The following is a 15,925-nucleotide window of genomic DNA, read 5'->3' on the forward strand; positions in this document are numbered from 1 at the left end:
TTTGTATTGGATGTGTAGATGTATATAATAAGAAATGCAAGGTAAGAACCCCGAGACTCTCTCAAATAAAAATATGTAAATACAGCACCCTACTTAATAAATTAAAAATGGGTAGAACACAACGTTATGGATGAAGATGAAAACGCAAATGGTGGATGTATTTTCCAATCTGTGAATAACTTTTCTAGACGCAGGAAGGCAAGTCAGTCATGTCTTTTGGAAAGAGCTTTATGAAAGGTGTTCCTTGGTAAGAACATGATCATGAATAATAGTCCTACATTACTTTTTTCTTATCATTCATAAAAGAAGTAATACATGTAATAAATATAACACCTGTTTGTTTCCCACATAAATAGTCTCTGAAGGAGTTTTAGAAAGGAGCTAATCCTTTCTTCTTCTGCATATTTTGTTATGAGAAAGAGCACAAAAAAAAGTATATCTTAGTATAACCAGACCACTGAGCTGGTTAACAGCTCTCCTAGGGCTGGCCCGAAGGATTAGACTTATTTTACGTGGCTAAGAACCAATTGGTTACCTAGCAACGGGACCTACAGTTTATTGTGGAATCCGAACCACATTATACCGAGAAATGAATTTCTATCACCAGAAATAAATTCCTCTAATTCTTCATTGGCCGGCCGGAGATTCGAACGCCGGCCCTGTAGAGTGCTAGCCGAGAACGGTACCGACCAGTCCAACGAGGAACTTATCAATCATAAAAGAAGTAATACATGTAATAAATATAACACCTGTTTGTCTCCCACATAAATAGTCTCTGAAGGAGTTTTAGAAAGGAGCTAATCCTCTCTTCTAACGCATATTTTGTTATGAGAAAGAGCACAGAATAGAGGACAACCATCAATAATAAAGGTCTATTTCAACCCGAGGAAAAGTGCCAGTGACGTCACCAAAATGGATGGGGAAGGAATGGCGATGCTATTGAGACTTAAAATGATAATCAAGAGCAGCTATCAATTAGGCCCATATGTTAATGGTTACCTGGAATGAGTTTCATTTGTTAATGGTTAAATAAAATTATATCTTTTTTGCTCTTCTTTTATATATGCTATATGTTTGACGTAGCTTAGAATATGCTTATCTGATTATCGCTATTATTATTATTGGTAGTAACAGCTGTGGTAGTAGTTGAGGTTTTTATTGTTTCGCGGTATTATCATTATTACATCTACAATAAGGTTACGAACTGTTGTTATTGTCGGAAATAAATAGCCAATTCGGGTATTATTAACTAGCCTCTTGCTTATGGTCTGATATGCACATGGCATCTATAGCAAATCGAATGCATTTCAACTATCGGCAGCATACAGGTTAACAAGTATGCACCCAAATCCTCACACACGCACAAGTTACAAACACTCAAGCAGTTATACATGCAAAGGCACAGTAAACACATTCGTGGACCAGTGTCATATGCACAGACGTCGCCGCCGTGTCATCACCCCTACCCCCTCCCCCTTTCCCCTATCCCCCTCCTCCGTCACTTCTCTTTTTTACACAATGCGCATTCTATTCGGTCTGGTCAGCGAGTCTGTGGTCTTAGTTACTATTACATATGCTAGTGTGCACGTTTTAAACATCAATTAATAACAGGAAAACAAAAAGATTGCCTACGTATAGGTAACCGACGACTCCTGCCTTTAGTTTTTATACTAATGCTTGTCTCAAGCTAGGATACGAGAGAAGGGTTGAACGCAGAATGGAAAAAAAATTGCAGTAACGTAAAAGAAACCTTAGTTGGTTTGCCCGACCAGCACGGAGTCATAATGAGGCCCGAGGGTCAACAGAATGAGTAATTTAGTATGCATCAATAACTGACACACATCCACCGATTATCTGCTTGAGCAAATTGATTGCAATTATTGAGCGAGAAAATTTTATATAAAATCATTACAGGAGCTTCCAAAAGAGCAAGCGGCAATGCAACGCCAAAACCCACCATAGGAATTAAATATATATATCTGAAACTGACAGACACGCATACACGGAAACAAATGATTTGTTTTAGCTAACATAACATCCAGTCAATCATTAGGAAAACTACAGTACTCCTATTACATACCCGGTCCCCCTGGACTCCCTCTACCCCGGCCCCCACCCCCACCAATCCCATCGAATTTCCTGTGAGGCTAATTCTAGTCTTTAAACAAGGCTAGGAAAAATAAAAAGAAAGCGGAGATAATAGAGAATTCAAAACAAAAGCCATTTTGAAATCTTGGCCTTAATCAGGGTTATTTAAATTCATGAGAAACTGGGGAAAAGGAAGAGAAGGAGAAAAAGGCGGGTAAAAATACAAAGTGAACAGCGCCCAGCTCTTTCGCCGAGGTTACGAACTACGCGGATGGCGGCGGAGTCTCAGAATCCTATTTTCATTCAGTTGTTTCTCTTCAACTTTTCCGTCTATTTCCTCGGTTGCTACTTGATCTATACTATTTATTTCATGATACTGGGTATATTTTTCTACGGAAATGCGATAGCTGGATTTTACATCGGTCTTCTTTACTTGTTCAGTTTCATCGTCGTTATTTTTCTATATTTTTAACCAATTGTTGAATTCTTCATTTCTTTATTTTTGTCGTTGTTGCTATTATATGTGTACAGAAAATTTATCAAAAAAAATTTAATTTGCGCCCATCATCTATTTTTCATTACAAAGAATTCGTATTCTAATTTTGACAATGGTTTGGTCTAAACGTTCAAACCAACGGTTTGGATTAAATATGATTAACCTTCGGACTAATTTCAGGTATATCGCAACAACTATCTTTTTTTTTGGCTCTGTGGATTTTTATATTGATAATAATAATAATTTGAACTGTCAGAATATAAAATTCACTTTGAACTTCAGTGATGTAAAAGGAACCAACAGTAATATAACCTTTTATACCATTTACAAGTTATAAAACTGCACTTTTCATGTAGGATACTTTTTTCAAACGCTAATGATAATCATCAGAAGTGTGATGACATCTATGATAAAACTTTCAACATTAAGGTTTAAAAGTCCAAATTTTCCCAGTATAAACCGTCAAAGTATTTCGTCTGCATTTTTTTTAACGCGAGCCATCAATTTTTTGTGACAGGAGCTAAAAAAAAAATATTTACAGTATTCTCAACCTCCTAATTAATTTTTTTTATAGTTCGAGTTTTCTTAAAGCAAACCACTACATTTTTAACCTTCGAGTTTCCCTACCACAAAAATTAAAATTTTAACGTTCGAATTTTCTAGCACAAGCCAAGCGTTAAGAGGAAAAAGGGACGCACGATCTCTCTCTCTCTCTCTCTCTCTCTCTCTCTCTCTCTCTCTCTCTCTCTGTAATATTCTCACGCGGTGATATGAGCGGAAAGCGGAACGTGGCGGAAAATGCATGAAAAGTAAGAATCCCGAGTCATCGCTACCACTGGCCCCCAACGCCAACATTTCTCTCTTTTGACTCAAAAATGATTAAAAGAAGGAAAATGTAATTTTATTTTATTTTACCTTATGAAATTTAGACTGTCAAGCCAAGCACTGGGGCGCTTTCGACCATTCGGCGCTTAAGGAAATGAAAAGAGGGGATGGAGTGGTTGGATAGAAAGACAAAGAGATCTAGAAAACGAAGGAGATGAAATCCAAGGGTCTAAAGGTGGAACTGGGAGAGAACCCTCCAGTTGCATTAATAAGTAATAATTAAGAAAGAGTTTGGGCAGCACAATTGATGGCAGCAAGCGGGAATAGGAGGTGAAGTATAAGGTTGAACTGTGGGTTCAGCTAGGGGTCGAAAGGACGCTGCAAACACCCTTTGGTAACGCCAGCAGTGGACCACGTGAGGTTTACTGACGTCATTACCCTCCTACAGGGAGGAGCATAATTTTAGCCAAGGTCTAGACCTTGATTTTAGCTATCTTTTCTGTACGTGAAAGGGTTATTCGTGTGAAGGGTTTTACTTCTGATACTGGACAAACACACTCACCCCCCACCTCCAAGGCTGAGAATTCATTACAAAAGGTTACATTTCTATCTTTTCTGAACAGTAGGCATTTGTCGGCAGTTGCTGGCCCAACCTTCGATCAAAATTTCATCAAAATGTACGCCTAAGATTTCACGTAAACTGTCTAACAAAAGAAAGATAAACAGACAGAGAAATAAAGAACCAGAGAAAACATCCTTAACAGAGGTAATTAAAAGCACATAGGTGTAGTTATCTTCGTCTTTTGTCTTTAAAAGAGTAAGTTGTAATATACAATGCGAATTTGACGTTTGAAAATAGATGGTGCAGAGCACAATTTGTTATTTTCGTTGTTCATATTTAAAAATGCTGCTTTCATAATAAGCTTGCTATTCGAAACGAAATGACATCACTGTCATCTATGCTTCAAGTGATTACTTCTGTAATAAGTTTGACATTTAAAACCATACGAAATGACATATAAAAACAAATGAAAAAGAGCAAAATAACAGTAATCTTCGCTCTCTGTTTTCGAAAGAGTTACCCATGTAATGGACTTACAAGTTAATTCGTTAGCGCCAGCTGCAGCATAGTTACTGTGAAGATAATTAAAATGATGCTTTGCTGTACCCATTGCAAAAGGACTGAAGTCTAGGTGGATAATTAAAAGCGTTATGCTTGAAGGGAGGAGAATAAAAGCCAGTATCCCGTCTAAATGAGGTGGCAACGTATGGGCATTTTTGTAGGAGTTGGCTGGATTGGATGGGAGTGGGATGACTAAAGAAAATTAATCCAGTAGAAGAGAAGAAGGCTGGCGGTCATAAGTGTTCATTTTTTTTTATCAGCTGATAACGATATTTGTAAATTAAATTCGTATAACAATGCAAGTTTTATCTTGTAAAAACTCTGCGAGGCGACGACAAATTGGTTATGAAGTAAGTTATTTATGGAGTTAGTCCTTAAAGAGTTCGTCCTTAATGAGTTGAACAAGGAGTCACTCATTGATGAGTTAATCCAGAAAAGTTACTCCTTTAAAGAATTGCTCCTTAACGATTTAATCTTGCGAGGCACGCCCTGAGTTATGGAGTTATTCTGTATTTACTCCTCAATGAGTTAATCCCCAAAAACTTTACTCCTTGGAAAATAACTCATTAAGTATTACCCCACAATGAGTTGTTTCAAGATGACCTTGGGCAGCTTACTTTAAACATGGGATTATGAGATCACGTACCTCCTATATCAACCAGTTTCCATCGTTTAAAAACGCATTGCCTCACGGCTGCTAATATACACATATTTCAAGTTGAGTTCGATACCATGTGCCTCGCCCTGTTTCGACGTGGGATACTCTGCGTCAATAAGAGAATAATTATTTGGGTAATTATTCAAGCAAATTAACTCATCTCCCTTGGGTAGGGTAATGTCATTTATGCTAATCATGGCCATTAACATATTTATGGACGTCTGCTTCTAATAATCTAACAGTTCATTTTCTGGAATTCATTATAAATCACCTGTGATACAATCATTTAACCATCCCCTCTCTCTCTCTCTCTCTCTCTCTCTCTCTCTCTCTCTCTCTCTCTCTCTCTCTCTCTCTCTCCAGTGGGAAGCATTTAAACTGGGATGTGTATTATCATCTAGCGATGATAATGAAACTCCACATGACGTAACAAGGGTCCGGTATTCTCGAGGCCTTTAAAAAATGCTTAAAACCGTTTGGATGAAATTAAGTTGGGTGAAGGCGCCACGAAAACAGTTTTGCAACCAATTTATGAAATTCTCTTCAGAAACCTTGGAGAAAATATCCGACTCTCAGTGGAGGGAAGCATCAACAGTTAATGCAACACCAGGCTTAAAGCAAAGAGCAATAAACTCCCCAAAGCTTTGGCCTTTGCCGGAAGCTGGAAAGGTCAATCGAAGGCGAATTAGACAGGGGAATGCGATGACCTTTAGGGGAAAAGGAAAGGGGATTTATGATAGCTTAGATGCGGCGATCAACATTATACGTGTTATTTGATGCAATGGAACACTAAAACATAAAAGGAACAGAAATGAAAAAATAACCCAAAGCTGCACAGATATCTGCGTTAAATTAAGACCTTTCTTTTTCAAAAGAGGAAAGGATGAGGAATGAAGCTTAGCCAATGAGAATGACGGAAACTCCTCTCGAAGAAAGTAAGGTTATAAGAAACAGGAACTAAAAAATGAAGAAAATATTTAAAGTCCTATGGCTCACTTATCTCATAGCAGGAAACGTCATTTTTGTATACAATTATCCTGATGCAATCTAGGCAACATATGCATGGACTCACAGCTTGAATTTTATTACTATAGTTTCCACAAATAAGTCGCTTGAAGTACACTTTAGGGTAATCTGTAATGTAACCCTTACCTAATAACATCCTGTATTGTTTGCATAAAACTCGTAATATATTCGGAAATTACTTTTTATCATCACTAACTTGACAATCTTGGTAAACTACTTTTCATCACCACTACTAATACTACTGATAATATTGTTGTTAGTTTCAGTTAACTATTAACGTACGGCAGACTTCATCTTTACATGTATTGTAAAATAGACAGAACAAAGTGCAACAGAGCAAGTTCAGAAATTATATATAAATCTAATAAGGAACGAAAGAAACTTTAAAAAATCATTATATCCATTTCAGCAACTGTTTAATCATAAATGAAAGCCATACTACCTACTAAAAAAATATGAAAGAAGCAAACATATCATGCATATATGAGAGTGCGCATTACGATGTTTTGCGTACCGTTCATATGCTTACAATTTAGGCTCAATTAGATTGAATTCTTCATGAACAATTTTTAAGGGCAAATATCGGTAAAAAATTCTTATTGGGTGACTCCAGCCATTCAACCATTATACTAATAATTTAATTTTCATTTGAAAGAGTATAAGGAACGTTAAAATCCGAGTAAATTGATTAACACAAGCACACCTATTGACATGGAAACGAGTCTTACCATGCCTCATTATTTGAAGTTAAAAAAAAAAAAGTGACCTTTGAAAAAAATACTGAAGTAATCCATGGTCACAGACAATAACTTAACATTCCAAAAATTGGACAATACATGCAGATAAAAACAGAATTACCTAATAATTGAGCTACCGAAGTGAAAATCATCAATAAATGGACTAAACTACCGTTTGGATGAGTCACCCAGAAAAGCGTTTCGTTTTCTGTTATAGATCTCATCCTCTAACATTTTAACAGTAACTACTAGAAGTTTATTAAGAGGATTGCTCTTCACTGTTTGTCACTAAAACACATCAAAGTATTAGGCCTCTTTTATCGATAAAACTGTTATCATACAGTAATAAAAATACATTTTTCATTAGTTTAAGAACTCTACATGAAAAGTTTGTTAACAAAAAGCTGAAACAAAAAAATTCTGTTACATTAAATAATTTTAGAAAATATTAACGAACCAAGTCACATGCAAAGTCTGGTAAGAAATATCCCAGTTCACAAGAAATATCTCAGTCCAAACCAAAATTTGAGAAGCAAATTAAAAAAAAAAAAAACTTAGCTCTCTCTGCAACCATAGGGAATACGAAGTGAATAAAAAAAAAATGGGAATTGGGTGAGGTTTATTTTTCAGTCTTTCAGTCTCATGGCGTTACTGCGAGATTTTACAATGACAAATAAGAATAAAAAATTTAGGCAGAAGCATGCATTATACGCAAAAAAATGGGTGGGCTAACAACCTTATCTTAAAACACTTGTTAAGTTCAAACCCACTGGACGGACGAGATTTATTTTCTAATTCACTTGGCAGTTATATAAAAATTAATTTGTATTATGTGAAATAGTGATCATCAATGTCATCTATACTGCAGTGTGAAGTTTTACTTGAGGCAGACATGGGGAGAAAAAAAAAACCTTTCCGCACTGGCTTGTATCTTGGCATTCGGGTAGTTTCGGCCGTAAGCACGTTTACGTGCAAATGGGCGCCGTGTTTAGTACCAGCCCCTTGGGGATGCACGTAAAACATGAAATAATAATGATAAATACCATAAACATAACGGTAAATACCATAAACATAACGTCTTACATTGTTTTGGATGTTATGGCCTAAAGTGACTTACGGCCGAAACAACCAGGACCGGTATCTTGAACCATACCGGATATGATTCAAATCGGCTTGAGAACTAAAACTTATCTCACATATTTGGTTCCCAGTTGCATTAATAGTCATATATTTATTGCTTGAAAAAGGAATTTACAAGGTCATCTGTATTACTGAGTGCATATAACTCGAACCATCTTAAATGCCAAATCAGGTTTGCTTGAAACCAAGACTTATTCTCTCTTTATTTACCATATATTTCATTTATTACAAAAAACAGGATTTGTAATGTCTTATATACTACTGTGCACTTGAACCATATTTGCAATGACATCTATAATGTTGGGCAAGAGTTTTCTATGATATTGTGCTCTCCTCGTGACCGCTAGACTCTCTGACCTGGGTCGAATATGCGTAGGGGGGTTGCTTGCTGTAAACAACCACTTTTTCGTAGCTTGCGGGCAGTCTGAAAAATGACAAAACCTCTCTGATACACAGTTCAGAGAAAAATGAGGTAAAGGGATACCCTAACTAAAGGTGACCCTGGTAAAACCATCCCTGTTGGATAGGTCCCTAAGCTAGACTTATAAGCTGCTAAGACGGTTGGTTTTTGAACACAACAAACAGCCAGCTTTCCTCCCTGCGTTCACGGAGGAAGGTTTTCCTTAGTGCTATCTTGTCTTTGTTTCTTTTTCTTTTCTTTTGGTTTTGATTATATTCCTACCAATCAAAGAAGAGAGGTTGAACAGCGTAATATTTGTAACAGCTCCCCCCTTTAAATAGGCCTTCACTCCCTTTCAGGTGTGAAGGTCTGTGCTAAGCAAGCTGTTTGCCTCGACTACTTTACCCTTTTCCCTTGAACAGATTAATCCCTTTGCAATCCAACTAGCTAAGGATCTACCTGACTCTAGAAAGGGATATGAGCTGTTAATCACTTACTTCTACAGACTCCTAACACTACCTAAAGGTGCTTACGGTAATTATGTACTACCTCTTATGATCGTGATGTTCAGACCTAGCCAAATGGTACATACAATGGTATCTCCTATGACATAACCTATTAGAACACAGCCGTAGCACCAACGTACAGGACAATGAACTAGCTAAGTTACACTCTTACAGGTATACAATGTCTTACACAATAATTTGTAATCACAGTAAACAGAAAGGTAACCTGCATTCTGTACATGAGGTTTGACTCATATGATAAATGCTTGCCTCAACTGAGGTATTATGCCATGCATGTCATGAGCTCAATGGCTCTCTTCACAATAGTTAGGATAGCTAGTTTTGCAATTACAATATACTTACGTGGATACTGAGGCTCATTGTAAGGTGTACAGTAAGTGACAAGGTTACAGCTATGATGTACTCAGTCTGATCTAGGCTGTTAGTATGATAGAGATCACGCTGGCTACCTCCTCTGGGCAGGATCACTCTAAGATGAAAAGGCACTGTGCCAAGGGGGCACGAGTGCCAGGACGAGCTCATGGCTCAGGCAACTATTTGGCTCTCTTCCGCCCCTTCTTCTTCTTCTTCTTCTTTGGGTTCCTCCAAGGCCTATCTATGTCAGTCCTAGGAGATGATGAGGCACTGACTCTGGGGAAAAGCCAGAAGGGCTAGTGGGCACGAGGTCAGGGGCAACCTCATAGGCTACAAGAAGGCTCCTGACTCCAGCTGCTGCAACAACCGGAGCAAGAGCGGTCTCGACCTCCGCATCTGGGGGCCCAGTTCTGGTCTCCCAGAGATGGTGTAGCAGGTTGGTCCACCAGGGGTTCATCCTCTTGGGACAGATTTGGTGAGGAAGAAGTGTTGGGTGCCGGAGGCTCACAGGTTGCTAGGATTAGCGCTGTGATGGATCCTGGATCTCCCAGAGGAGGATCCGCCTCATGATCTGGTTCTGGCGCAGGGTCCTCGTCGAGTGGTGACTCAACATCCGAGACAGACGAAGAGTGGCACTGCTCAGCGCTCGCAAGTGGCACTGGCAGCGATTGAGGGTCATGCATGCCTGACAAGGGGTCCGGAGGTGCAATACCTCACGGATGGCTTGAGTTGGGCTGAGACAGAGATTCCTGCCCCAGCTGGAGGTCAGAGCCCCTCAGAGTCTTGATCGGGAGCATCTGCTGGGAGATGCTTATGTGGGCAGCCCTCCCAACTAGTGGAATGGCCTGTCCTCTTGCATGTCCTACACCGGTACTGTTTCTCCTGAATGTCCCTTCGAGCAGAGGGAGGACCTCATTGCTGGCTGTCCTTTCGTGGAGAGAGAGGACTAAGCCAATGACTGTTGCGTATGCGTCCTTTTCGTTGACCATATTGGTAGGCAGAAGGTGGTTCTTCTTCTTGGGGCGGCACGCTAGTCAAAGTGGCTGTGCCTCGAGATGGTGGGAATACAAGTTTTAGGTTAATATACCAACAATTCAAGTTATTTTAAGTTATGAAGATGGAAAGCAAATTTACTATAATTATCGCTTTTTTCTCTTTTCTTGCGCTGAATTAAACTCTACCAGCATCCGCCATGCTTACTACGGGGCCATTCAGGACACAAAGGAATGGACCCATGACGTCCTTACTGGCCTGAATTTAAGTTAATTGAAAATGCAAATTATGAAATTAACACCGTTACTGTTGCTTTGCGATATTAATAGCAAGGAAACTCGATATGAATCAGCACTAGGGAAAGTAATTTCCTTCGTAATGCTCAGTCGGTGGTCTTCTCTGTAGAGATGAACGGTTGCTGTTTTGCAAGAAATCCTATGGACTTGCGTAAATGTGTCCGTCCTATCCTATGAGAGAAATGCTAGGCACACGTCCTCCCAGTACTGTCATGCAATAGCTAACTAGTTCAAAGATTAATATCATGCATTAATCATTGGCTGGTGACTAGCAAATATTAATTCTCAACTTGGTAACTTACACAGTGGGCCTGGCTGGCGCTGTCCGAACGTGGTAATGGTTTCCTTAAACTTTGTAAATTGTAAATTATACCTGCTCTCATTTAATACACACTTCCCTACCTATGCTAATTGTTATAAAAATGGTATTCTTACTACTACTTACCTTGGCCTGTATCCTTGTTTGGAAGAATTTAGCATGAAATTAATATGATCTGACTTTCTACCTTTGAAATTAATTTGTAGTCAATTTGATTTCAAATTCTTTGTCTCTGTGAATTTATTAGAGGTCGCAAGGTCGCCACTGTCATGTGGGTTATTTGGCAGATGAGTTTAATCATTAATTACTGTGATTTATACAGCCTTGCTTTACCTAAGACCCATGTAATCCCATCAATTAGGCCAAATTTACCCCATAAGACATGTAATTAACTTAATTAGATTCGGTCGCCAGTTGGAACTAGGTTACTGAATATTTTGCTTTACTCTGGAACAAATGAAATAAATAACCCCATTGATCAACCACCTAGTCCAACAAAGTAAATTGTTTAAAGTGAGGAAATCTACATGAGCCAATAACAGCTCCCCAATTCGTCCCCCTTCGGACACAATAATATTTCTCCCACTTTAGGTTATAATGCAACAGCTGATCACTCTAGTAATGCTCTTAGAAGTGGTTCCCTAGTACTTTACGGCTATTCCTCCTCCAAACAAAAGTATGACCAGGTTCCAAGGTGTGTCTGACTGTTACTTAGACATCCTCCCACTAATCCTTAATTACTGCAAGGGGTGTATCTTAAATCGAGAATATTATGTTAACACCACAGAGGATACTTTATGCAATCTTACTAGACAACACTAATTGTGCTTCATATAAGCGACTTCATAAAGGGAATATGGTTTCACCAGGATTCTTAAGTCAGTGACTGAGAAGAGAGAAATTAACCCAGAAATACAGTGGGAGAGATAACAGAAGAACGGTGAATAATTGTTATCCTCAGACTTACCTTTCGCAGATGACTTGCACACACTTGCATCTGACGCCAGGGGGCTGTTGACGTGATTATCATTTGTTCCATTAAGTTAGAAAAGACAAAGGAAAGGGAGAGGGAGCACCAACGCTTGTGCTCTCTCTCTGACCTGGGTCGAATATGCATAGGGGGTTTGCTTGCTGTAAACAACCACCCTTTTGTGGCTTGCGGACAGTCTGAAAAATGACAAAACCTCGCTGATACACAATTCAGAGAAAAATGAGGTTAAGGGACACCCTAACTAAAGGTGGCCCTGGTAAAACCATCCCCATTGGATAGGTCCCTAAGCTAAACTTATAAGCCGCTAAGACGGTTGGTTTTTTAAACACAACAAACAGCCAGCTCTCCTTCCTGTGTTCACAGAGTCAGCTTTTTCTTGGTGCTGTCTTATCTTTGTTTCTTTTTCTTTTCTTTTGGTTTTGATTATATTTCTACCAAATCAAAGAAGAGAGGTGGAACAGCACAATATTTGTAAGAATGTATATATATATATATATATATATATATATATATATTTATATTATTATGTATATATATATATATATATATATATATATATATATATATATATATATATATATATATATATATATATATATATATATATATATATATATATATATATATATATATATATATAATACATTACCACAGGTGAAAAATAAGAGACAGGGTGTAGGTTGACCAATTTCGACTTTATTTCCAGGCCATTGGAAATCACCTGTCGTAATGTGTGATAAATGAATCACTTACAAAAGTGATAATAATCATATATATATATATATATATATATATATATATATATATATATATATATATATATATATATATATATATATATATGAAAAGCTCATAGGTCAAGGATATTTTATGAATTACAATACACAGTGGATTTTTGATCGGTAAGTGTGGCTAAATGCATTGTGAACAGCCTTGAGAGAATGCTTAGCTGTTGTCTGGCATGCATCCTGATTAGGAAAACTGTACACGTGTCAAATGCGTCAGATATTCTTGAGACGTGAGAACATCCCTGCCTGGCGACAAGACTTTATGAGTTTGTTTGCCGGAAATGTCCAGGTTCCAGAGAATTCATTCAAATGTGTATTTTTTGGGGGCAAAGCCCCAGGGTGTGTAGGTATTAGTTATCAAACTAATTGTCATTTGAAGGTCAACACCAAATAGAAGCCTTTGGTGAAGGTTTTGTGGTTCAAGACCTGTCGATTAAGACTGTGAACATTGTTGCTTGGAGGTAGAAAACATTTTAGATTTCCCAAACTGTAGATTGTTCTTTTCATTTAACATATATCTCACTTGTGTCAGACATTTTTTACATTGTGTGTGCTTTATAAGTAACATGGGAGGAATTCCCATATCTTTATTTTTATACGCTTGTTTAAAAATGGTTTTATTTGACTTCTTCAGATGTTTCACTGAGGAAGAGGTTAAGATGTACTCATTGGGGAATATACTGGACTTTGACTTATTTTGACCTACTGTGGGGAAATTATTTAGAGAGAATAATTAGTTGAATATGGTGGACCTTAATATATTTGATCATTTGGTGAACATTAGTATTCCATTTTATTTCATCTCTTGTTTCTTGCAATCCCGTTATGTTAGATTATTGTCAAGTAAATTATTTTGGGTAATGCTTGTTTCGCTGTAGACCTGAAAGGGAGAGACAGAGAGGATGCGTGTATGTACAAATGTACGGTGCCAATAGCCACTTTGATGCAGTCACTATGAAGCTACCAATTGATGGACTTGACTGTTAGCAAAGGTAAGCAATGGGAGTAATTCTTTGTAGGGTAACACACACACATACACACACATACACACATATATATGTATACATATATATATATATATATATATATATATATATATATATATATATATATATATATATATATATATATATATATATATATATATATATATATATATATATATATATATAATATATACAGTATATATATGTATGTATGTATGTATTTATATATAAATATGTATCTATTTGTGTGTTTCTGTGTGTGTGTGTGTAGTGTGTAGCGTAGTTTCTACACATGCGTACAAACCCAGTGCTTAATACTCAGTTTGATCAAGCGTAAATAGCGTGCTCGAACGACTTTGTTAGCGGAATTCTGCCTAACAAACACGATGCAAAATGTTCCTCGAAATGCCTTTGTTGAGCTTCGGAATACGAACCTAGATTTCTATGCCCTTCTTAGTACTACTACTGGTAATAACAGTAGAATCGATAATGACATTTATGGCAGTGTAATAGCTGCAGTGTTTGGCCAAATGACTATAATATCAATAACCTCTCTCAGAAGAAAGGCAAACTGCATTAAACTGTGTTTAGTGGGATTCTACCAAGTGGTCCGGAAGATTGGAAATTCTTTGGATAGTAATTCTTCTTTTATAGTTTTGACTTTTTTATATCTTTCAAACGCGCATGTTATTTACATTATACAAACATGTGCGCCAACACACTCATATACATATACATACACTATATATACATACACACATACACACATATATATACAAAGAGAGAGAGAGAGAGAGAGAGAGAGAGAGAGAGAGAGAGAGAGAGAGAGAGAGAGAGAGAGAGAGAGAACACTGTATGCACAACGGATATATGTACAAAAGGTTAGGAGAGGTGATAAGATAAATCTGAATGATCTCATAGGTCTCAGCACTTGGCCTTTGGCCTAAATTTCATATTCCATTTCCAAACATAAACCATAACAAGCGCATCTGTATCATTTATATCAATCCTCTCATCATTATTGCTGTGTATATTATGAAAGCAAATGATGTGTACATTATGAAAGCAAATGTGTGTATTATGAAAGCAGATGATGTGTATATTATGAACGCAAATGATGTGTATATTATGAAAGCAAATGATGTGTACATTATGAAAGCAAATGTGTGTATTATGAAAGCAGATGATGTGTATATTATGAACGCAAATGATGTGTATATTATGAAAGCAAATGATGTGTATACTATGGAAGCATTATGGAAGCAAATGATCTGCATATTATGAAAACAAACGATGTGTATATTATGAACGCAAATGATAATAAGAACTCAGGGTACTTCCATATCAGACTGAATGTTGATAAAAACAATCACACCCTCCGTACCTGGACACTGGTGACGATGGAGGAAAGTGACCTCAACTTGAGTATGGCATCTTCTCTCGTGGCAAAGAATGGCATCGTAAAGGGCTTTGAATGTATTCGTGGAGAACGCCAGTCTCTCAACTATACCTGTAAAATACCAGTGATTTATGTGTTTCATCATTTATATGTACTGAGCGCAAACTCGAAACTGTGAGTAAGTCATTTTCAGAAAGAAAAAATGAAACAGCACATTACACATAAAAAACGAAAATGCAAAACCATCCATAATGAATCTGAAAATATATCATTTTCAATAAAAAGAAAAATATAGAATATTGCAGGGAAAAAGTGAAGGATAAAGAGGATTCGTAACAAACAAAATGTTGATATTTACATCTGGTAATATGTAGGGTTGGCCAAGTCAAATAAAATTCATAACAATGATATTTTGTTTTATGACAAATAGTAAAAAGCATAGATAACTTCAAAAGCGTTAGTTCCTGATCTCAAAGCTTTCACCGCCAATACCAAATTTAACACAAATGATTTTCTGTTAGCTTTTCCAAGATATATCATCCGCAAAATAAAAAAAAAAAAAAAAAAGGAACCCACTACAAAAGAAGAGCAATTTAACATTTTGGGACAAAATAAAAAGAAATGATTTTCTTATTATTAGCTTTTCCAAGATGATATATCTTGAGCAACAGAAAATCATTTGTGTTAAGTTTGCATTTATATTGAAAGCTATAACGCTTTTGAAGATCTATTATCCTTGGGAATTTTATTTGACAACCAACCCTGCATATTACCGATAA

The 15,925-nt window shown here is 37.1% G+C and overlaps 1 protein-coding gene across 5 annotated transcripts in view; it reads right to left on the minus strand.

Moving 5' to 3' along the window:
• LOC136829352 (uncharacterized) overlaps positions 1-15,925 on the minus strand; it is a 100,844-nt gene that overhangs the window by 18,922 nt on the left and 65,997 nt on the right. For 3 of the 5 annotated variants that reach the window (XR_010850358.1, XR_010850359.1, XM_067087772.1), the window contains 3 exons: positions 15,132-15,257; positions 11,950-12,149; positions 8,130-8,517 (listed from right to left, as the gene is read on the minus strand). Coding sequence is in view for 3 of the 5 variants with exons in the window: in XM_067087772.1 (XP_066943873.1) it covers positions 8,437-8,517; positions 11,950-12,149; positions 15,132-15,257 (407 nt within the window). In the remaining 2 variants the exon portion in view is untranslated. Of the gene's footprint in view, positions 1-8,129; positions 8,518-11,949; positions 12,150-15,131; positions 15,258-15,925 lie in introns of those variants that run through there. The other 2 variants (XM_067087773.1, XM_067087774.1) reach the window with 2 other exon arrangements.

This window comes from Macrobrachium rosenbergii, chromosome 44 (genome assembly GCF_040412425.1).
Source record: "Macrobrachium rosenbergii isolate ZJJX-2024 chromosome 44, ASM4041242v1, whole genome shotgun sequence".
Lineage (NCBI taxonomy): Eukaryota > Metazoa > Arthropoda > Malacostraca > Decapoda > Palaemonidae > Macrobrachium > Macrobrachium rosenbergii.